The sequence below is a fragment of the Trichomonas vaginalis genome, chromosome IV (genome assembly GCF_026262505.1).
Source record: "Trichomonas vaginalis G3 chromosome IV, whole genome shotgun sequence".
NCBI classification, from domain to species: Eukaryota; Parabasalia; order Trichomonadida; family Trichomonadidae; genus Trichomonas; species Trichomonas vaginalis.
In genome coordinates this window covers 34,552,137-34,576,036 of record NC_067206.1, presented here as the reverse complement: position 1 = coordinate 34,576,036, position 23,900 = coordinate 34,552,137, and the positions used below count along the sequence as shown (strand labels likewise).

The following is a 23,900-nucleotide window of genomic DNA, read 5'->3' as shown; positions in this document are numbered from 1 at the left end:
AAGAGAGGAAGCATCTTGATGAAGAGAGGAAGCACCTTGATGAAGAGAGGAAGCATCTTGATCAAGAGAGGAAGTACTTTGTTGAAGAGAGGAAGCACCTTGATGAAGAGAGGAAGCATCTTGATCAAGAGAGGAAGTACTTTGTTGAAGAGAGGAAGTACTTTGTTGAAGAGAGGAAGTACTTTGTTGAAGAGAGGAAGCATCTTGATGAAGAGAGGAAGCACCTTGATGAAGAGAGGAAGCATCTTGATGAAGAGAGGAAGCACCTTGATGAAGAGAGGAAGCACCTTGATGAAGAGAGGAAGCACTTGATGAAGAGAGGAAGTACTTTGTTGAAGAGAGGAAGCATCTTGATGAAGAGAGGAAGCACTTGATGAAGAGAGGAAGCACTTGATAAGAGAGGAAGCACTTTGATGAAGAGAGGAAGCACTTGATGAAGAGAGGAAGCATCTTGATGAAGAGAGGAAGCACTTTGATGAAGAGAGGAAGCATCTTGATGAAGAGAGGAAGCACTTGATGAAGAGAGGAAGCACTTGATGAAGAGAGGAAGCACTTGATGAAGAGAGGAAGCACTTGATGAAGAGAGGAAGCACTTTGATGAAGAGTGGAAGCACCTTGATCAAGAGAGGAAGTACTTTGTTGAAGAGAGGAAGCATCTTGATGAAGAGAGGAAGCATCTTGATGAAGAGAGGAAGCACTTGATGAAGAGAGGAAGCATCTTGATCAAGAGAGGAAGTACTTTGTTGAAGAGAGGAAGCATCTTGATCAAGAGAGGAAGCATCTTGATGAAGAGAGGAAGCACCTTGATGAAGAGAGGAAGCATCTTGATGAAGAGAGGAAGCACTTGATGAAGAGAGGAAGCACTTGATGAAGAGAGGAAGCACTTGATGAAGAGAGGAAGCACTTGATGAAGAGAGGAAGCACTTGATGAAGAGAGGAAGCACTTGATGAAGAGAGGAAGCACTTGATGAAGAGAGGAAGCATCTTGATGAAGAGAGGAAGTACTTGTTGAAGAGAGGAAGCACTTGATGAAGAGAGGAAGCACTTTGATGAAGAGAGGAAGCACTTGATGAAGAGAGGAAGCATCTTGATGAAGAGAGGAAGTACTTTGTTGAAGAGAGGAAGCATCTTGATGAAGAGAGGAAGCACTTGATGAAGAGAGGAAGCACTTGATGAAGAGAGGAAGCATCTTGATGAAGAGAGGAAGCATCTTGATGAAGAGAGGAAGCACCTTGATGAAGAGAGGAAGCACTTGATGAAGAGAGGAAGCATCTTGATGAAGAGAGGAAGTACTTTGTTGAAGAGAGGAAGCACTTGATGAAGAGAGGAAGCATCTTGATCAAGAGAGGAAGCACTTGATGAAGAGAGGAAACTTTGTTGAAGAGAGGAAGCACCTTGATCAAGAGAGGAAGTACTTGTTGAAGAGAGGAAGCATCTTGATGAAGAGAGGAAGCACTTGATGAAGAGAGGAAGCATCTTGATCAAGAGAGGAAGCATCTTGATGAAGAGAGGAAGCACTTGATGAAGAGAGGAAGCACTTGATGAAGAGAGGAAGCACCTTGATCAAGAGAGGAAGCACTTGATGAAGAGAGGAAGCACTTGATGAAGAGAGGAAGCATCTTGATGAAGAGAGGAAGTACTTGTTGAAGAGAGGAAGCACTTGATGAAGAGAGGAAGCACTTGATGAAGAGAGGAAGCATTTGATGAAGAGAGGAAGCATCTTGATGAAGAGAGGAAGTACTTTGTTGAAGAGAGGAAGCATCTTGATGAAGAGAGGAAGCACTTGATCAAGAGAGGAAGCACCTTGATGAAGAGAGGAAGCATCTTGATCAAGAGAGGAAGTACTTTGTTGAAGAGAGGAAGCATCTTGATGAAGAGAGGAAGCACCTTGATGAAGAGAGGAAGCACCTTGATCAAGAGAGGAAGCACCTTGATGAAGAGAGGAAGCACTTGATGAAGAGAGGAAGCATCTTGATGAAGAGAGGAAGTACTTTGATGAAGAGAGGAAGCACTTTGAAGAGAGGAAGCATCTTGATGAAGAGAGGAAGCACTTTGTTGAAGAGAGGAAGCATCTTGATGAAGAGAGGAAGACTTTGTTGAAGAGAGGAAGCACTTGATGAAGAGAGGAAGCACTTGATGAAGAGAGGAAGCACTTGATGAAGAGAGGAAGCATCTTGATGAAGAGAGGAAGCACTTGATGAAGAGAGGAAGCTTTGATGAAGAGAGGAAGCATCTTGATGAAGAGAGGAAGCATCTTGATGAAGAGAGGAAGTACTTTGTTGAAGAGAGGAAGACTTGTTGAAGAGAGGAAGCACTTGTTGAAGAGAGGAAGCATCTTGATGAAGAGAGGAAGCACTTGATGAAGAGAGGAAGCACTTGATGAAGAGAGGAAGCACTTGATGAAGAGAGGAAGCATCTTGATAGAGAGGAAGCACTTGATGAAGAGAGGAAGCATCTTGATGAAGAGAGGAAGCATCTTGATGAAGAGAGGAAGCACTTGATGAAGAGAGGAAGCATCTTGATAGAGAGGAAGCACTTGATGAAGAGAGGAAGTACTTTGTTGAAGAGAGGAAGCATCTTGATGAAGAGAGGAAGCACTTGATGAAGAGAGGAAGCATCTTGATGAAGAGAGGAAGTACTTTGTTGAAGAGAGGAAGCACTTGATGAAGAGAGGAAGCATCTTGATGAAGAGAGGAAGCACTTGTTGAAGAGAGGAGTACTTTGATGAAGAGAGGAAGTACTTTGTTGAAGAGAGGAAGCATCTTGATGAAGAGAGGAAGCACTTGATGAAGAGAGGAAGCATCTTGATGAAGAGAGGAAGCACTTGATGAAGAGAGGAAGCACTTGATGAAGAGAGGAAGCACTTGATCAAGAGAGGAAGTACTTTGTTGAAGAGAGGAAGCATCTTGATGAAGAGAGGAAGCACTTGATGAAGAGAGGAAGCACTTGATCAAGAGAGGAAGCACTTGATGAAGAGAGGAAGCACTTGATGAAGAGAGGAAGCATCTTGATGAAGAGAGGAAGTACTTTGTTGAAGAGAGGAAGCACTTGATCAAGAGAGGAAGCACCTTGATGAAGAGAGGAAGCACCTTGATCAAGAGAGGAAGCACCTTGATGAAGAGAGGAAGCACCTTGATGAAGAGAGGAAGCACCTTGATGAAGAGTGGAAGCACCTTGATCAAGAGAGGAAGTACTTTGTTGAAGAGAGGAAGCATCTTGATGAAGAGAGGAAGCATCTTGATGAAGAGAGGAAGCACCTTGATCAAGAGAGGAAGCATCTTGATCAAGAGAGGAAGTACTTTGTTGAAGAGAGGAAGCATCTTGATCAAGAGAGGAAGCATCTTGATGAAGAGAGGAAGCACCTTGATGAAGAGAGGAAGCATCTTGATCAAGAGAGGAAGTACTTTGTTGAAGAGAGGAAGCACTTTGATGAAGAGAGGAAGCATCTTGATCAAGAGAGGAAGCATCTTGATGAAGAGAGGAAGCACCTTGATGAAGAGAGGAAGCACCTTGATCAAGAGAGGAAGCACCTTGATGAAGAGAGGAAGCATCTTGATGAAGAGAGGAAGCATCTTGATGAAGAGAGGAAGCACCTTGATGAAGAGAGGAAGCATCTTGATGAAGAGAGGAAGCACCTTGATGAAGAGAGGAAGCACCTTGATCAAGAGAGGAAGCACCTTGATGAAGAGAGGAAGCACCTTGATGAAGAGAGGAAGCATCTTGATCAAGAGAGGAAGTACTTTGTTGAAGAGAGGAAGCATCTTGATGAAGAGAGGAAGCATCTTGATGAAGAGAGGAAGCACCTTGATCAAGAGAGGAAGCATCTTGATCAAGAGAGGAAGTACTTTGTTGAAGAGAGGAAGCATCTTGATCAAGAGAGGAAGCACCTTGATGAAGAGAGGAAGCACCTTGATCAAGAGAGGAAGCATCTTGATGAAGAGAGGAAGCACCTTGATGAAGAGAGGAAGCATCTTGATAAGAGAGGAAGTACTTTGTTGAAGAGAGGAAGCACTTGATGAAGAGAGGAAGCATCTTGATGAAGAGAGGAAGTACTTGTTGAAGAGAGGAAGCACTTGATCAAGAGAGGAAGTACTTTGTTGAAGAGAGGAAGCACCTTGATGAAGAGAGGAAGCATCTTGATCAAGAGAGGAAAACTTTTGAAGAGAGGAAGCACTTGATCAAGAGAGGAAGTACTTTGTTGAAGAGAGGAAGCACTTGATGAAGAGAGGAAGCATCTTGATCAAGAGAGGAAGTACTTTGTTGAAGAGAGGAAGCACTTGATGAAGAGAGGAAGCACTTGATCAAGAGAGGAAGCATCTTGATCAAGAGAGGAAGTACTTTGTTGAAGAGAGGAAGCATCTTGATGAAGAGAGGAAGCACCTTGATGAAGAGAGGAAGCACCTTGATCAAGAGAGGAAGCATCTTGATGAAGAGAGGAAGCACCTTGATGAAGAGAGGAAGCATCTTGATCAAGAGAGGAAGTACTTTGTTGAAGAGAGGAAGCACTTTGATGAAGAGAGGAAGCATCTTGATCAAGAGAGGAAGTACTTTGTTGAAGAGAGGAAGCACTTGATCAAGAGAGAAGCTGCATGATGAGTGAGGAAGCATCTTGATCAAGAGAGGAAGTACTTTGAAGAAGAGAGGAATCACTTTGTTGAAGAGAGGAAGCATCTTGATGAAGAGAGGAAGCATCTTGATCAAGAGAGGAAGCACCTTGATGAAGAGAGGAAGCTGCATGATGGATGCATGATGGAGTGAGGAAGCATCTTGATGAAGAGAGAAGCGTAAGAACCGATAACATTTACAAAATATTAAATTTATTTTGTAAATTTTCCAAAAGCCTTAGTACCAATGTAATATAAATGCTCCAAAAATACCATCCCTCCTTCAAAAAGCGTAAGAACCGATAACATTTACAAAATATTAAATTTATTTTGTAAATTTTCCAAAAGCCTTAGTACCAATGTAATATAAATGCTCCAAAAATACCATCCCTCCTTCAAAAAGCGTAAGAACCGGTAACATTTACAAAATATTAAATTTATTTTGTAAATTTTCCAAAAGCCTTAGTACCAATGTAATATAAATGCTCCAAAAATACCATCCCTCCTTCAAAAAGCGTAAGAACCGATAACATTTACAAAATATTAAATTTATTTTGTAAATTTTCCAAAAGCCTTAGTACCAATGTAATATAAATGCTCCAAAAATACCATCCCTCCTTCAAAAAGCGTAAGAACCGGTAACATTTACAAAATATTAAATTTATTTTGTAAATTTTCCAAAAGCCTTAGTACCAATGTAATATAAATGCTCCAAAAATACCATCCCTCCTTCAAAAAGCGTAAGAACCGGTAACATTTACAAAATATTAAATTTATTTTGTAAATTTTCCAAAAGCCTTAGTACCAATGTAATATAAATGCTCCAAAATACCACCCTCCTTCAAAAAGCGTAAGAACCGATAACATTTACAAAATATTAAATTTATTTTGTAAATTTTCCAAAAGCCTTAGTACCAATGTAATATAAATGCTCCAAAAATACCATCCCTCCTTCAAAAAGCGTAAGAACCGATAACATTTACAAAATATTAAATTTATTTTGTAAATTTTCCAAAAGCCTTAGTACCAATGTAATATAAATGCTCCAAAAATACCATCCCTCCTTCAAAAAGCGTAAGAACCGATAACATTTACAAAATATTAAATTTAAAAAAGGTAGTGGGGCTTCCAGGCGCGTTGCGCCCTCTAGCCCATAAGAAATTTTTCCCAAGACCCAAGAGGAGGACCGAACCCCAGCCGACCAGCCGTTGACTTTTTTGTAGAGCACGCAAAATAGTATAACTTTGTCCGGACAAGTAAGGGTCTATCGTCGCTACAGGAAAAGTTACGGGCGTTCCAAGGAAGTATACTTTGAGAAGCCTTTTCCCCCTTATAGAATGAGATAGGACGGTTATTTTACAAAACTGACAACACGTTGACCGAGTAGTTTTTTGTGCTGAACAAAAAGTGTCATATAAACATCTGTCAAAAACCGCTTTTTAACTTCACTTAAAATGCCACGTAAGCTACGTAAGAATATACGTAAGAGGAAGGGAGCATTGAAACATCCAATAGTAAAACTAACACCACAACAACAGTTGCAACAACAAATGATGAATGACCCCACTATGTTGCAACAAATGTCAAGCAACCCTATGCTTTTAAACCGAGTTATTGGTGCCACAGAGTGGGGGTTTAAGAGCGGCACTTTTAGCGAAAATGGCAGGCTATGGTGGAGCTGCAGACGGAACAGCTTATAACCCTCAAAGTCAAATGAATTTGAGTTCACTCAAAAATCAAATAACAGATGTCAAAAAGTCAAACATAGACATACAGAAACAAATAAGTGAAAACGAAAAGAAACTAGAATATGACAGACAGACAAAGAAACTAAATGAGTTAAACGTAGAGAAAAAGAAGAAAGAAGAACAACTGAAAGAACTAAGTACAGAGGAATATGCGAAAAAAGTGTCAGAAAAAGCAGCAGAAGTAGCAAAAATGGAACAAGATGTTATAAATTTGAAAAACCATACTACTCAATATAAAGTACTGAAAGATGAAGAGATAAAACAAAAAGCCATGAAGACATATATGGATAGCGATGAGTATAAAAAAGAAGTTGAAGCAAATGTAAAGGCAGAAAAACTTTTACAGTTGCAAACCAAACCGTACAGTATGAAAACTTAGCACAAGAAAGTAAAAATAACGACGCAGCCATGCAAAAGGCAATGAAAAGCGCAGAATATATAAAAGCTAATAATGACTGGTTAGATGCCCAAGCCAACGCTAAAGCAGCCCAACTTATAGGGTCAATAAGGACAAAAATACAAGCGGATGAAGACAGTTCAAATGAAGCTTTAATGAATGCTGACTTTAAGAACGCCTTCGAAGCTCTTCATAGTAAGGTGAAACTAGTGAACGACTTCTCATCTGGAAAGAAACTGAAGTCTGAAGGTTTCGACAAAGAGTTAAGAGAAGTAGCACAAAATATGACGAAAATAACAGATGCAGCAACGAGACAAGCAGTTCAAAGTGCCTATGACGCCGTTAGAGCAACTGTTGTGGAAAGTCAAGAAAAAGAGTTACAACAGACCAAAACAGACCTAGTAAATGCTTTCTTAAGAACGAAAAGTCAGGTAGGACATTATGCTGCAGATGGAACATATGTGCCAGCTGGTGGAACTTATATACCACCAAACCCTCCAAGAGAAGCACCTGCACCAGGACTACCTAAAACATTTACATCGTCACATGGACACAGACACAGGCATGCACCACAACAACAACCAAAACCAACAGTTCAAAACACTGCACAGCAACCAACAGTTCAAAACACTGCACAGCAACCAACAGTTCAAAACCCTGCACAGCAACCAACAGTTCAAAATCCAGCACCACAACAACCACAAACAGAGCAAGGACATAAAAGAAGTAGAGAACAAGGAAACCAAGAATTCTTAAAAATGCTTAAGGAAGACTATGGTTACCCAGATACTCTTGACTTTAGTGACAGATATAAAGAAGCTATTAGAAAGTTCAAGGAAGGAAATACTGACCCGAACCTATTTAGCTTTATGGTTCAGCACCAAATGGGATATAATTTCAAACCTGGAAAATACAAGCTCGCTAAGGATATGATTTAATAGCATATCATCCAAATGACATGACTGAATTTACTCCGAGATATTTGGTGTCAGAGCTAAATGATAATTCAACTCTCTTCATGAAACGCGTAAAAAATAGAGACGGAACGAAAGAAGAAAGGTTTATGAGTCCGGATGACTTAGATAGGGAACTTTTTAAAAACGGTCTCGGAATATATGAAATGCCAGCAGATGAGGTACAAGAAACTCCACAGGAAGAAGTTCAGATACAACCAGACATGGAAGAAATAGTTCAGCAACAACTGCTAGAAGAGCCTGAAGGAAACGAACAAGTCCCTCCTTTGGAAACTAACTTCACAGAACTAGATGAAGATTTGGAACAGCCGAAAAATCTTGACCCTCAACAAGTGTATGCGGGGAATATGGAATCTTTCCAAGAGTCTAAGAAAAATTCGGCTGACATAGTAGAAGAATATCGAAAAATGTTCGCCGAGATACAAAAGACTCCAACATCAGATGAAAATATTCAGCATAGAATGGAAGTACTGAAAGAAAATGTACGCAAATACAACAATCCTTTTTACTTACGACCATATAACGTTCAATCTTTGGCTGAACTCGGTGAAAATAAAAGGTTAAATTTCAACAAAACATATAGAAATGAAACATTGTTTAAAGTTCATTCAGAACCTAACCAATATGGAAACAAACCTACTTTTGTTTCTGCAGACTATGGAACTACAATGAGATGGGGTCATAAAGCTAATCCGGATAGGTGGTTCATAAACTTACAACCACAATTCCAAGAAGTTGTAGACGCAATGGAAGTGAATGGTGAACCAGATATAGCTGGTATTTTCAGCGCGGCTTTAATGCCATTGAAAGATATGAAAGATGCAGATATTTTGAACCAGTATGAAATGAACATGGCTGATGGAAATATAACACCTGACGTTCTAGAACATTTATCTCAAAGAACTACACAGAACCATAGAGATGGTATATTTGGTGAAGAGTTTAGAAAGAAAGTTAGGGAGATAGAAGGAAGAGAACCTATTGTACATGACCTTGCAAACGAAAGTTTGCAAAATGTCATAAAAACTTACTTTGCAGACAATGAACCGAGAAGGGATGAATATTTAAGAAAACTCAAATGGACAGTACCAAATGAAATGTTAGTATTGAAAAACATGTTCCTTGACAAAATAAAACCAACTACAGAAATAAATGACGCAAGACTGAAACATTGGGTAAAAGCTTTCCCATTCACAAAAGATATTATTGGTAACATGGAAAGAAAACCAGAATGGCTACAAAAACATATATTTGGAAACGAGCTTATTCCATATGGACAAGCTCTGTTTGAAGAGCTTGAACCGGAAACTCAGGAAAGAGTCATGCAAACAATACGCGAAGACTCAAATACAAACTATGACAAAATCTTTCTAGGATATAGGTTACCTGAGATGGGCGACCAGAGCCCAAAGGCAAAAAAGGACATGGGAAATTTACAACATACTAGGTGAACATGAGGCAAAGATGCTACAACTTGAAGCAGAGGGCAAGTTACCAAAAGCGACACCAAAGAAGAAGAGTAGAACAAAGTGAAAGTAGTGAAGAAGTAACTTCATCTAGTGAAAGTAGTGGCAATGAAGGAAAAAGAAGAGTTAAAAACTCAGTCAGGAAGAAAGTAAAGCTTGGTCCGAGTGGGTTCTATTATGATATATAAATCCAACTATTCTATATTTTTACCCATATGAAATGTACGCCGCTCAGAATATAACACCAACAGTTTTGGATGCCATGAACGGAAATGTTTCCGAATGGTATAACGAATGCGACAATGCCATTAGAAGGTCAGAAATAGTTCCTGGAACTTACGAATATACAACTGCTGTTTCTTATGGAAACGTAGGTGAGTTTGGAGAAGGTTCTTCAACAACAGTAGATATTGCTTGCGACAGGTTTCATATTATTTCTATTGACAACTCATTCTTATACGTGGAACAAGACATTGAAATAAAACCTTCTGCCAAGTTGTCTGACAAGAAAGGTTGCAATGGAATTTTCTATGTCGGATACCAATATGCTCCAGAAGTTTTCATGGGATATAAGATATATTAACTCTGACTTAGTTCAAACAGTAACATGGGCAAACTATGAATGGTTCGCTTTGAGAAACTCAGTACAACCACAAGCTAGAGAACAAACAGACCAGTATGCAAATATTGAGAAAATAAGAAGACTTGACCCTAACGTTCCAGGAGTTTATGTTAACCTTTCTGGTTCAGATGGAACTGCTGCCACTAAAGTAAAACTGAAACTTAGAGTTCCTTTGTCATCTTTCCTCATCTTCAGGTTTTTAAGATACTTGCCAAACTGGGCAGGAAAAAATTTCTATTGAACTTACTCCAAGCAAAAATAACTTAGTCATTGCACCAACACAAGACCCATTCACTCTTACAGACGTAATGGGAACAAATAAAACGTCATTCGCCGACTTTTGCAAAGACAAAGTTGACTTAGACTTTGGTTTCTCAAACTTCAACAATGAAGTAAACTATTATTTCAATGCTGCTGGAACTGCTTGGGACCCAGTTAAGTTTACATGCGAAAAATTTGAATGCAAGAGAATAGAAAGCAGACTTGCAGTCTATATGTTGGACCCAGATATTTCAAATGCTTTAGCTGCCAAATATATTGCAGTTCCACTTATGTTCCCTATACACCAAATATCTGTCAAAGACTTTGCAGGTGAAGTTGGAAACCAAAGTGCTGACCCAGGTGCAAGAACAGATATTGCTTTAACAACTGCAATGAAACATGCAGATACTATGTTTGTACTGTTCAGACGAACTATAAATGACTATTCTTGTTTCTACAACCCCGGTATTAAATATCATATAAACATAGATGGCAAATATTATCCAAGAGAAGAATATTCTACAGTTGAGGATATGAGGTCATACAACTTGACATTAGATGCTATGAACTTTAACAACAACTTCACAACAACCATAAACCCTGAAATGCAAAGTTCTATTATGCCATATGTGAAAGTATGGACTCATACAGGAGGTCAAAAAACTCAATATACAAATGGAGACCGTTCAAACTTTTGGCTTGGCATTCCATTTGCTGACTCAGAAGACTTTATGGGTGGTATTTCAACTGTTGGTACAGTTCAAATACAATATACTGGTGACAGAGACGGTCCAGATGAACTGAGAGCAAAGAAGTTTACAAAACCAATAGCACTTTTCACGGAAGATGCTCTTTTGAAGATTCGTTCGATGAAACCTGCTGGGGCTCCTCAGATTGGCATAACGACAGCTTCCATCGAGCAGATTTTGGCAGCAGGTCAGTAAGTTGTTCTTGAACTGACTTCTCTCCGTCAAATATTGACAGTACGCCAGTTTTGACATAATATTGTATTATAAACTTACCTTTAGAAATATCTGTAAGTTTTGAAGTTATATTTTTGTCAACGTCAAGAACTTTCACCATTTCAGTTATACCAACTTTCTTTGCTTTATGGAAATATTTTGGTTCAGCAAATATTGCTATTCTATAACATTTACCATTGTTTGTATAAAGAACTATTCTGTCAATGTATTTGTATTGTTTGTGTGTGTAAACTTTGTTCTGCTTCAATTCGAAGAGATACTCGAATACGTCCATCTTTTTATTCTAAGTAAAATGTCATTTCGAAAAATAGAAGCGTAAGTGTTTCAAAAAGGTTTAATGGCGGTGGCAGATGTGAAGTTAAATTCACCAACTCAAACAAACAGTCAAAGTGTTATTGTCAATGTCAAAGACAGAGATGTTGAAGTGGGGAAACCATACGAAGACGAAGATGGTATAGCAATTGTTCCTGTAAAAGAACAACCAACATATCCTGAAGTTAGCAGAGACTTAAGTTCTGTTGCAGATATTCGAAACGACTACCAACAACTGAAAGACAAACTTCAAACTCAGGAGAAGATTTGTCAAGCTTTAAGTATAATGTTAAACTTGGTCGAACACAACCTGTAAAAGTGAACTCATATGTCATTGCACCTCATGAAGTTTTGAAAGAACTATTGAAACTTTTGACAGAGGCAGACGATATAAACATCAAAGAAATAGAACCCGACATTAGTTGCTGTGGTGTTTCATATAATGTCATTGACAAGATATACGTTATGAAAGGAGGTGAAACGTTGAACTTAAAGTATAGTTTCCCAGACGTCATAAAAATATTTGACGACCACAACATTTCATTAAAATTTATTTGCTAAGTAAATGGCAGAAGATATTAATGGTTTATACTATTACGACTAAAAACCCTGAGTCATATAATTCTATAACAACAAACTTCAAAGTCCTCAAGGACGATATTGTAAACTAACCTTAAACACAATGACGACTAAAGCCTGTTTTGCTCTTTTGACACCAGAAGACTTTATTGTTGTGAATGGCAAAAAATACTCCTTTGAAGATACTTACTCAGATATACCACCAACAGGTTTTGTTGACTTATTTAATACTTTAAGTACGGGTGTAACATGTGCTGCAACTAGAGCAGGTTTCATTATGTTTGGATGTCCGACTGAGTTTACTATAAACGATATGAGCTATAATACAAAACTTATTTCTGGTTTTTACTACCAACAGTTTCCTATAACAGGAAAAGGTGTTCATACAAGGAATGTCTATTCCATTGACATTAAGCACACCAATCTTATATATTGTTTCAAACTTAGGTTCAAAGTGTTATTCGAATGTCGACAGAAACTATTATGACCAAAAGATACTTATGCGTATAAACAATACTTTCTCTGCTGGTTTGCCTATTGTTCATCGAATGCAGAATTTTCAACCTTAGTGAACTCAAACACTTTGGCAAGTATAACGTTGACATTAGTTGACGCAAACTTTGTTCCTGTAAAAACTTTTATGTCCTATGTATTTGTCAATGACGGCAGAAAGTTTCGAATTGGAAGATGCAACTGGTGAAAGTATTGTATTACAAGAACAACTTCAACAACAAATAGCTCAAGAACAACAAATGCAAACAAATGCAACAACAAAGTCAAGAAAAAAAAAATATTTTTTTTATTTTTATAAAAATGTACAGAATAGATGTTTCAGATTTTTATGACTTCCAAGCATTCAGAAATATGTGTCCATTTCGAGACTATAACAAAGCAGTCGAGAATTTGAAACGTTTAGTCATTTATGTTGACTCTGCCCCAGAATGTTATGTTATGAAAGAATGGGATGTAGTCTTTAACAAACCTAAAGCGACAATAGTTTCAGAACAAGAATGTAAACAGAAACTTAAGAAAATAAAAGTCGTACAAGTTGGCATGAAGATGTTAGATGCTTGGGATATCTTATTGTCAAAGTTAGAAGATTTTTCAGTTCGAGGTATAAAGTTCTATACACCTTCTCCAAACTTCTATTCTATCTTCACTGGATATAAATATGAACAAGTAGAATGGAAAGAAAATATTATAGAAGCTTGGTTAGACCATGTCAAAGAAATTATATGCAATGGAAACGAAAGAGTCTATGAGTATATCTTATGTTGGTTTGCAAACATCTTACAACATCCAAGTGCTAAAAATGAAACTGCTCTCATTATAATTGGAAAACAAGGAACTGGTAAGAACACATTCTTTACAGATATTTTGTGCAAACTATTAGAGGGCTATTCGAACCCGAATATGACAAACTTAGAAAACATCTGTGGCAAGTTTAACTCCTCAATAGAGAATATGAAACTTATAGTTTGCAATGAACTTCAAAGTATAGATACAACAAAAGTTTTGAACTCAGATGCTTTGAAGAGTCTTATAACAGACAAAGTTGGTGTTGTTGAAAGAAAGTATAAAGACTCAAGAGTTTGTGAGAATGTTGCAAACTTCATTATGGTTTCAAACAATGCTGTTCCGATGAAGTTAGAAAGTTCTGACAGAAGATATGTAGTTGTCAGAACGTCAGAAGCTCATATGCAAGATACAGAATATTTTGACGACTTAGCAGAAACTTTGACATCTGACTTTTACAACCATTTGTTCTCATACTTTATGACATTAGATATTTCAAAGTTCAATCCAAGACAAATTCCACATACCGAAGAGAGACAAACATTGTTAGAAGCAAACAAGAGTGTATATGAACTGTTCGTAGATGAAACTGACTTTGTGTCATTAGATGAAAGGTCATTGTACGATTCGTATAAACAATATTGTCAAGAATATGGTTATATGGCAGCTTCTAAACGTACATTCTTGGCAAATGTCAAAAGTCTTTTAGACGTACAGAATGGTGTATATACAAAGAAAAATTTTTCTGAGTAAATTTTAAAAAAAAATTTTTTATCCGATAGAAAAGATGACAGAAAAATTAACTTTTTACATAGCGCCAGACCCTTCTTGCCCACATCTTTTTAAGCCACAATATATAGACATAGAACTAAATAGAGAAAGCGAAATTCCACAAACAGAAGAAAGCGAAATTCCACAAACAGAAGAAACATATAGAGACCTAGATAACGAAAATGGATATGCGCTATTCTGGTTAGATTGTCCTTATGAATGTATGAAAAAAAGGCTTTTATATGAAGAATATAGAAAATATTGTCATGAAAACGATATAAGACCAAGCTCTAGAGAAAAAATTCTATGCTGGTATAAAACATCTTTTCGAAGTTCGGAAATGGCAAATATAGAAAGAAAATAATTTTTCTGAGTAAATTTTAAAAAAAAATATTTTTTTTTATCCGATAGAAAAGATGACGAAATATATTTCAGTAAACAAGTACATGTCAGGACTTAAAGAAGAAGAACTAGGACCCATTCACATATTTGAATGTTTACTTCTACCATTTTGAAAAGTCTTCATTCAGCAAAGTTTGGAACATCGAACCAGTTAAGTTTGCTATTGTGACTAAAAATGGTGCGAAATTTGAAGACTATACATAGAAGGTTTGTTAGCAGTCAAAGAAAGTTTTGACAGAAGGTTTTCAAAACCTTAAAGAAGGCAAAGCATACAAACTTGTTATACCTTATGAACCAAAAGAAAGCAGACGACTATGAATATTATGAGTCTAAGATAGTTGAAGTTCAAGGTAAATTGGGTAAAAAGATTTTAGAGTCTAAGCCAGTGTTTGCTCCTAAAGAGGAGAGAACATTGACATTGACCCAGAAAATGTTCTAAAAATAAAATTTTATTTTTACATGTCAAATTTCTTTTTCTCTGGAACTGGTTCAGGTTCTTTCTTCTTTCTTCTACTTTCTTTTCTTTCTTTTCTCTCTTCTTCTTTTCTGGTGGAGTTATGTCAAATTTGGCGCAACTATATTTATGTAAAAGTTCTTTGTCCTTTAATAGCTCATCTATTCTGTTTTCTATTTCATCTTCAAGAACAGCGCATGTGTCTTCTTTTGCATTCTAAGAACTTTTGTTGGACTTCATCTTTCCAATCGGTGTCATCTCTGTCAACAAGTCTGTCATTGGACAAATTTTAAGACTGCTCTGCTTAATGTTTTATGGTTCTTGTCATATTCCCAGAAACAGAACTTTAGAACAAATTCACCTTTCTTGTTTACACTATGTAAGATTTTATGGTCACAGATGTTTTGCTGTCGAAAAGCTTGTCTCGAATATAGATAGCGAAATCGCTAGACATTTTCTAAAAGATAAAAATTTTAATTTTTTCTAAAAAATATGTTAGAAAAAAAGTTTGCTGACATTGACAAGAAATTTGAGAATGTTTTAAAACAAGAACAAGAGAAGTTAGAAAATGCTCAGATAAAGCCTATACATGACAAGTTCTTATTTGCTCAGAATGGTATAACAAGTTCTAATTGCACCACCTGGGTCGGTAAGACTTTCACTTATCTTAAAATGGCTGCACAACAACAAGAACTAGATGAGAAGAACCCATTCTATGAGTTAGTAGTCATTTGTAGTACTTCTGGTCAATTTGACCAAACCGTCAATTCGTTCAAAGATATTATAAAGAAGTCTAAGTTAGTATGTATAAAAGACTCTGAGTTGTTAGATTGGATAAAGAAGTACCAAAGAAGGGTTTTGAAGTACAATGCTATAAATGAGTATATAAATTCGAAGTTTAAAGACCCAAATGAGGAAATGCAGAGAATATTAGAGAAGAAACACTTCAGAAACAAACAGAAAGAGATAGAATACATTTCGAAGAAATTGCAATCTTACGATTGGAAGACATACCCTCATAGGTGTCTTCTTATCTTAGATGATCTCGCCTCTCATCCTTTGTTAAAGAATAGAGAACAAGATATGTGTCGAATTCTTAAGAAGCTCAGACACTTTAACATCTCAGTTGTCATTTGTGTACAGACAGCAAAGAGTTTAAGTAAGGATGTAAAGAGAATACTTACTGACATTGTACTTTTCCCCGGATTTCCGAAGACGATTTCATGGAACTTATGAAAGAGTCCATGCAGGTAAGTTTGACAGACATGAACTATGGGAGAAGTACAAAGTCATACAAGACCCTCATACTTCTTTCAGAATTCATATCTACGCGAAACAAAGTTTCAAATTGTAAAAAGTCAAGCTTTGAAAAATGTAAGTGTTTAGTCTTAGTAAGTAAGTCTGTTGTGGTGCTGGGGCTGTCGGTTCTTCTGGCTTTGGAAGGCATTCAGGAAGAGGAACGTCAGTCATCTGTTTGTGTCCTGTCGGAAGGAAAATTTTTTCTTGTCGGATGGAAAAACTTTTCCTGTCGGAAGGAAAAACTTTTTCTGTCGGAAGGAAAAACTTTTTCTGAAGTTCGACCAAAAAGTTCTCAATTTTCGAAAATTTGAATGGTTTACGGACGGACAACTGGAAGCGTTCTTCCTGTCGTCGGGAAAATTTTTTCCCTTTGTCCGGAAAATTTTTTCCAGTTGTCGGGAAAATTTTTTCCTGTCGGATGGAAGGACTCGGAATGCCAGAAGGATTTGACGAAGCAATTTACCTAATTGAGCTACTTGAGCCATCTGAAGTCAAGCTTGAAAAATAAATGGTTCATCTACCCTACTTGTTTGAAGTTGTCAAAATACTCTGTTATTTTTTCCTTTAACAATGACAAATCTTCTTTGAATGTAAGTATTGTACAACCTTTAATATCATAGTGTGTTTGAGGTAACGTATCTTGAACTATTTGTTTCACATCTTCATTCGGTGTCATTGAAATCGGTAAGTTTTCGCGATAGAACCAATTTCTGTCAGATTTGTAAATCTTAGCAAGGTCGTAAAAGCTTTTGTTGTTTCTTCTGACTAAATGCAACATAACCATATCTCTGTCTTCTTCATTTTCCATCTCATCAGTATAAATCATATACTTATAGTTCTTTTCCTTTCCTTTTGGTACCGAACGTGGTATTCTTTTCTGAATGCTTTTGTCTTTTGCTTCAATGACTTCATCTTTTGCATGAAGTTTCTTTTCCATCTCTTCACGTTCTTGTCTATGAATTTCGTCAAGAAGTCTGTAAATATACCAAGCATAACGAGGCGAAGCCCACATTGCAACAGCATTTACAAGAAGTCTATGTACATACCAACCTCTCAAACCATTTGGCAAATTTTTACGATTTTCATGAGTTTTAGGCGACCCCGAAAAAAGTCGGTCTCGCTGTGCTTCGCTCAAAAGTTCTTGTGTGCTTTGGTTTTTGAACCAATCGTCTGTATGTTTGGTATCTGGAGCAAAACATGCTGTCAAAATACTTTGCATTTGGTACATATCGTCTTTGACCGAACGAATGAGACGTAACTGTTTGTTATACTGTATGTACTCATATTCTTCATTTATGGCTTCATGAACGATAGCAGTTGTTGTGTTCTCTGATGTTGACATATCTGTCCTTACATACAAAATAAAAAAATAAATAAAAATAAAACTAACTTTATTTTTTCTATCTTAAGGAAATTCACTGTTTTCATAGAGTTTTGGCGACTACGTTTTCTTACGTACTCGCTGTTCTTCACTGTTTTCATAGAGTTTTAGGCGACCCCGAAGGAAGTCGGTCTCGCTGTTCTTCATGATTTTCGTACGGAATCTCTATCCTCGGTTTTTCGAGGGTAGCAATCTTATGCCATTTTACTCAGATTTTTGTGCTGAATTCAGCAAAAATAATGTTTATGTTAGAATGTTAGATCTAACCTGTTTTTTCACCTGTTTTCTACCCTCTTGAATTTTCATGATTTCATCGTACATGTTTTGTCAAAACTTCTTCGTAAATGTTTTGTCAAGACTTCTTCGTAAATGTTTTGTCAAACATGAACGTACATGTTTTGTCAAAACTTCTTCGTAAATGTTTTGTCATGACTTCTTCGTACATGCTTTGTCAAGACTTCTTCATCGTAATGAGCGTAAATGTTTTGTCAAGACTTCTTCGTAAATGTTTTGTCAAACTTCTTCGTAAATGTTTTGTCGAAACTTCTTCGTAATGAGCGTAAATCAGACAAAAAATAATGTTTAGGTGAAGAGGTGCGATCTCACCTGTTTTCTCACCTGTTTTTTCACAAGCGTTTTACATGGTAAACGTTATTTTTACATGTATTTTTCAGCAACTTCGTCAAATAATTTTATAGCTTTATCTATCTCATCTACTTCAAACGTTTCTTTACCTTTCGTGGGAGCACCATACATTTTCTCAAACTTTTCAAGTAGTTCTGTTTCAGCAGCTCTCATATCGTTAACGAACACAACCTTGACTATATTGACTGTACTGTCATATCTTTGAGTTATATTATATGTTCTTCCTATCTTATATCTCTTTGTATTGAAGTCCTTCGGTTTCTGAACGATGTAAAGTAAGCCTTCACTGCAACGTTCCGTATCGAATGAACCATATGTTATGAAGTTATATCCAACAACTGGGTCTAACCATAACAAAACTATTGGTATAAGACTTTTGTCTATAAGATATGCTGTAGTTCCATAGAATCTTACCGATATCATAAGCTCAGGATTTCTTGTCAAAATTTTCTGAGTTGAAGCAATTCCAACCCAATGGTGTGTTTTCTTTCCAGATGGAGATATAATGTCTGACAAAGAATATTTGTTGTATTTCTTTGAGTATCTTACGTTTAAATCACCTATTCTAACCACTTTGGTGTCATTGTCTATCTTTTTAACTGTTTCAAACTCAGTGTTTGTCATTTCTGTTCTTACATACAAAATAAAAAAAAATAAAAAAATAAAACTAACTTTATTTTTTCTATCTTGTATAAAAGATATGATTTCAGGGATTTTTTTGACGAAGTGCAAAAGTTCACTTCGTCAAAAAATAACAGTTATATAATGAAATTTGGTCATTTTTTTACGATTTTCATGAGTTTTAGGCGACCAGGTTTTTTCCCTACTCGCAATTTTTTACGATTTTCATGAGTTTTAGGCGAGTAAGATTTTCTATCTTGTATAAAAGACATGATTTCAGGGATTTTTTTGACGAAGTGCAAAAGTTCACTTCGTCAAAAAATAACAGTTATATAATGAAATTTGGTCATTTTTTACGATTTTCATGAGTTTTATGCAAGACCGAAAAAAGTCGGTCTAGAGAAATTTCACTCAAAAGTTCAATAGTGCTTTGGTTTTTGAACCAGTCGTCTGCGTGTTTAGTGTCTGGAGCAAAACATGCTGTCAAAATACTTTGCATTTGGTACATATCGTCTTTGACCGAACGAATGAGACGGAGTTGTTTGTTAAACTGTATGTACTCGTATTCTTCATTTATTTTGTATAAAAGATATGATTTCAGGGATTTTTTTACGAAGTGTCAAAGTTCACTTCGTCAAAAATAACAGTTATATAATGAAATTTGGTCATTTTTTTCAGCAAAAATATATTTTAGGGTAGAAGGTTAGATCTACCCTCCTTTCTACCCTCTTTTCTACCCCAGTTATTTTATAAGCGTTTTACATGGTAAACGTTATTTTTTAAATTTTGTGAAAACTCAACGGTTTGACACATGCCCTAAAAATTATTTTACTCAGAATTTTGGTCATTTTTCAGCAAAAATATAATTTAGGGTAGAAGGTTAGATCTAACCTCTTTTCTAACCTCTTTTCTACCCCAGTTATTTTATAAGCGTTTTACATGGTAAACGTTATGAATTCGTGAGACTCTAAACAGTTTCGTAGCTTCTATTTCTTCTTTTAGTACATCGAATGTTTTAACTATGCCGAAAGTTTCTTTATACTTCTTCTTGACGTCAGATAGAAGGAAATCTTCTGCTGTTGGATAGTTTTTGTTCAGAAATGCTAACATGTCCATTTTATCTTCTGCTGGTTTCTCTGCTTCTTTCTTTAAGTCTGCATAGTCGTTTCTCATTCTTTCTATCTCTTTGACGGAGTAGTTATATTTCCTAATTGCTGCCTTACATTTAGAACATTGCGGGTTCATTTTTGCGTTATATTCTGAAACCTTACCTGCTAAAACAACTAAAGCGTCAATGGTTTTCTTTAACTCAAAAGTTGCTGGTTTTATCTGTTTGTTCCATACCTTACCTCTTCTATCTTTATCTCTTATCTGCCATACACATTCAGCAACTAACGAAACAAAGTTGTCGTAGGTCTTAAATTCTTCAGATTTATATATGTCAGAAACATTCTTATATACCATGTCGCAATCTTTGTCCATAACTTTATGGTTGCAATGAAATCCTAGAAACTCATAGTTTACCTTTCGTATGAACTTCTTTATTTCTACTGAGTCAGTTGCTTTGACTTCTATTTCATCGAATTCAGGAATAGTGAGTTTTTGTTGCTGAATTTCAGGCAATTTGGGTAAATGGTCAATAATGTCCTGCATTTCATAAAGATACTGTTCATTTGTTTCATCTTTCGCACTACAGTCTAAATTACATGTTAAAAGTTCCTGCTTTATCTTCTGGATTTCTGTTTCGAAAGTATATGAAGAAGGAATAAAGCTTTTCATCTCTACTAACATAGATGTTGGATTCATGACTAACGAGTTTGGTGCTGTTGTTGTTTGAAGTGTTGTTGTGCCGATTGTTGAAATCATATCTGTCTTTACATACAAAATAAAAAAAATATTTTATAAAAAACTAACTTTATTTTTATTTCGGGAAAATTCATGAAAATTCATGAAAATTCATGAAAATTCAAGAGGGTAGAAAAGAGGTTAGAAAACAGGTTAGATCTAACCTTCTACCCTAAAATATATTTTTGGGTCCTTTACACTCATTACGATGAAGTCTTGACAAAACATTTACGAAGAAGTCATGAAAATTCAAGAGGTTAGAAAACAGGTTAGAAAACAGGTTAGATCTAACCTTCTACCCTAAAATATATTTTTGGTGTAAATTTCATGATTTTCGAGAGTTTTAGACCATGTTAGAAAACAGGTTAGAAAAGAGGTTAGATCTAACCATCTACCCTAAATTATATTTTTGCTGAATTCAGCAACAAAATGAACGAGGTCAGGATGTATGTAAATACATTTGAATTCATTCATAACACCCTTTGTAAGCTCATAAAATGCTTGTTTTGAGGTCGAGCCACTTTTGGCTCCACCGTATTCTTTCAACCAAAACTCAAGAATTTCCCGCATGAATTTTGTATAAAAAGCAACCGTCTGAATTCCGGCGGTTGCTATATTCTTCACAAAACATTTACGTTTAGTTTACGAAGAAGTCATGACAAATTCATGAGGGTGAGAAAACAGGTGAAAAAAGAGGTTAGATCTCACCTCTTCACCTAAACATTATTTTTGCTGAATTCAGCAACAACTTTCTCTCAATTGGAGCTGTGGCATACTCTTTGCGTAAGCGGTTCAGACCTTCCTCGAAGTCTTGGTCTCTCTTCGATTTGGATTGAGATTGGAATTGCTGGGGCAGGGTTTTGCATAAACATCCAAGGGTTGGGGAAGTAAGGCATAGGCAGAGGAGGGTAGTTCGGGAAGCCTTGTGGTGGGTAGTAACCTTGAGGTGGAAATTGGTAGTAAATCGGAGGTACTTGCTGGAACTGAGGTGCAGGGGCTGGTGCTTTAGGTTCCTCTGGTTTGGGAATGGACTCGGTTGGTGGTACGTCGGACATTGTTCTGAAACAGTACAAATATTGTTCTGAAGCAGTGCAAGTCTTGTTCTGAAAAAGTACAAGTATTGTTCTGAAAAAGTACAAGTATTGTTCTGAAAAAGTACAAGTATTGTTCTGAAACAGAAAATTTTTCTCACAAATTGAGAGCTTTTACGGGAAATTTGTTCTGAAAAAGGACAAGTATTGTTCTGAAAAAGTACAAGTATTGTTCTGAAAAAGTACAAGTATTGTTCTGAAGCAGTGCAAGTCTTGTTCTGAAAAAGTACAAGTATTGTTCTGAAGCAGTGCAAGTATTGTTCTGAAAAAGTACAAGTATTGTTCTGAAGCAGTGCAATGGACAACATCGAGCCATTAGATGAGGCAGTTTACCTAATTTAAATTAACGAGCTTGTTAAGCAGTACTTGCGCAAGGTCATGAAGCCCAAGGTCAAGTTCACCACTATTTCTGGAAGGGCTGCCTTGACTCTCGAGATTTCGACTGGAATTCCAATTCAAATACCAGACGGGACAGCCTACGATGGCATAAAGCAAGCAAAGAAGGAAGCTCTTGTTAAGTTCTTTGCAAAGCGCCCATGGATACTACTTCCAAACAGAGAGAGTCCAATTCCACGAATTATACAAATTCTCAGAGCACTGTTCCACTTCTCTGGTCAACCATTCTACATAACCTGTGAAGGCGACATCCAACCAGTTCAGTAAACCTTAACGTTTAACTTCACTTTTTTATGTTTTTTGTGAAAGTTTTAAAATAAATTGTTTTCATGAGTTTTAGACCATGTTAGAAAAGAGGTTAGAAAAGAGGTTAGATCTAACCTTCTACCCTAAAAGTATTTTTCAATACTTTTTCAGCACTTTTCCGTAGTTATATATGAAAGACAATTCGAGATAAAAGTCATAGTACAATGGAATAATATGTTGCACACCATTTGTTGTGAACCAAACTTGAAAGTCAGAGAAACTGTTACTAGGTGGTTCGTAGAATTTAGAAGCAAAGTCATAAAAGTCCTTACCAATACATAGAAAACTATTGTTGCTTGAACTGAAACTTGCATGACACATAACATTTTGAGGGTCAAACACGTTTCTATAAACTGTCAAATCTGCTGGTGGAAGTATAAATTGAAATGGACCATCTGGTGGTAATGGTTCGTTCTGGTTTAGTAACCGAAGAAATTGTGCCCAAGAACGTTTGTCTACTTTCCAAAATAAAAACTCTGTATCTCTTGGAGGGTTAATTTCAATCTTTTGAAATGAAACGGTGGAGTTCATCTTGTCATATTCTAGTTTCAGATAGTATGTTCCATTTAGTAAAGAGTTGTATTTTTCTTGAAATTCCCAATAATATTTGTTCATTTGAGTTTGAAAGTCATTTAGAGTTTTCTCAAGACTTTCGTCTGAACGAACTGTAAAGATTCTCATTTCGTCAAATTTGTCTATTAGACCATCATGACCTTTATACTGCCCATGAAAATATACTGCGAACATAAACGCGTTAGTTCTATTTGAAAACAAAACTCTTCTAAATCCTATTGCCTTTGCATCTGAAGGACTTTGAAGCCAACGAATTGGATAGTCAAACCTGTATGCTCGGGATGAAATTTCTTCATCTGAAATAGTCCTACCAGCATTTGTAAAGATATAGTCTAACGGTTTTGTATCTGCTACTTTTGTTCTTTGTTTTTCAACCTGAAGCATTTAATATATGTAAAAATATATTGTTTTAAAATGGTATGCCATATAGCTTCTTGAATTTGTTAAGAAGTATTTGAACGTATTTTCCATCTGTATCTCTAGTGTTTACATAAGCATAGCCCGCCTTAGTAAAATATACTTGTAATTTCCTATAGTTTACGCCGGTATAAAAGTAGAAAGAGTCTTGTTCTTCGCTATAGTAGTAAAACTCAAACGTATGCTTGCCATAGTCTGTAATTTCAATTGTTTCATCTTCTAGTTCGTCGACAAATTCGAATACAATATCTCCAAATTTGCCTTTGTTCTTATTGTTTTCAGAACGAGTGACCCAACGTAAGTTTTCAAGTCTATTGTCGTTTCTTATATGGTTTATATGGTCTACAAAAGGTAAATTGTTAGGATTCAGTATAAAATGAGTTGCAATGACAACATGTTTAAGATAGTGTTTTCCACCCATCTTCATAATAGCATATCCGTCATTTCGCTCCCATTC

The 23,900-nt window shown here is 36.4% G+C and overlaps 8 protein-coding genes and 2 pseudogenes across 10 annotated transcripts, besides 1 other annotated feature; 1 reads left to right on the top strand and 9 right to left on the bottom strand.

The window, feature by feature from the left end:
- Positions 1–2,782: 2,782 nt before the first annotated feature.
- On the bottom strand, positions 2,783–3,866 carry TVAGG3_0221070 (SLEI family protein family; the record flags this gene model as incomplete). Its single annotated transcript, XM_051226968.1, has 1 exon — positions 2,783–3,866. A coding segment is annotated over one exon (1,084 nt), but the record flags the coding sequence as incomplete, so codon positions are not given.
- Positions 3,867–4,140: 274 nt separating this feature from the next.
- TVAGG3_0221060 (SLEI family protein family) lies at positions 4,141–4,737 on the bottom strand (the record flags this gene model as incomplete). The annotated part of the gene is made up of 1 exon (XM_001279580.2): positions 4,141–4,737. One exon carries the CDS (start codon positions 4,735–4,737, stop codon positions 4,141–4,143), a length of 597 nt encoding a protein of 198 aa, XP_001279581.2.
- Positions 4,738–8,334: 3,597 nt separating this feature from the next.
- Positions 8,335–23,900: part of a mobile genetic element that runs on past the window's edge.
- TVAGG3_0221050 lies at positions 9,410–10,364 on the top strand (annotated as a pseudogene). Its single transcript has one exon. A coding segment is annotated over exon 1 (955 nt).
- Positions 14,871–15,140, bottom strand: TVAGG3_0221040 (annotated as a pseudogene). Its single transcript has one exon. A coding segment is annotated over exon 1 (270 nt).
- On the bottom strand, positions 16,686–17,510 carry TVAGG3_0221030 (KilA, N-terminal/APSES-type HTH, DNA-binding family; the record flags this gene model as incomplete). The annotated part of the gene is made up of 1 exon (XM_051226967.1): positions 16,686–17,510. The coding sequence occupies one exon, from the start codon at positions 17,508–17,510 to the stop codon at positions 16,686–16,688; it is 825 nt and encodes a 274-aa protein (XP_051111953.1).
- Positions 18,237–18,818, bottom strand: TVAGG3_0221020 (organellar and viral DNA polymerase type B; the record flags this gene model as incomplete). Its single annotated transcript, XM_001316547.1, has 1 exon — positions 18,237–18,818. A coding segment is annotated over one exon (582 nt), but the record flags the coding sequence as incomplete, so codon positions are not given.
- TVAGG3_0221010 (organellar and viral DNA polymerase type B) lies at positions 19,740–20,681 on the bottom strand (the record flags this gene model as incomplete). Its single annotated transcript, XM_001316546.1, has 1 exon — positions 19,740–20,681. The coding sequence occupies one exon, from the start codon at positions 20,679–20,681 to the stop codon at positions 19,740–19,742; it is 942 nt and encodes a 313-aa protein (XP_001316581.1).
- Positions 21,416–21,715, bottom strand: TVAGG3_0221000 (uncharacterized protein; the record flags this gene model as incomplete). Its single annotated transcript, XM_001316545.1, has 1 exon — positions 21,416–21,715. One exon carries the CDS (start codon positions 21,713–21,715, stop codon positions 21,416–21,418), a length of 300 nt encoding a protein of 99 aa, XP_001316580.1.
- Positions 22,710–23,410, bottom strand: TVAGG3_0220990 (uncharacterized protein; the record flags this gene model as incomplete). Its single annotated transcript, XM_051226966.1, has 1 exon — positions 22,710–23,410. A coding segment is annotated over one exon (701 nt), but the record flags the coding sequence as incomplete, so codon positions are not given.
- On the bottom strand, positions 23,436–23,864 carry TVAGG3_0220980 (His-Me finger endonucleases family; the record flags this gene model as incomplete). Its single annotated transcript, XM_051226965.1, has 1 exon — positions 23,436–23,864. The coding sequence occupies one exon, from the start codon at positions 23,862–23,864 to the stop codon at positions 23,436–23,438; it is 429 nt and encodes a 142-aa protein (XP_051111951.1).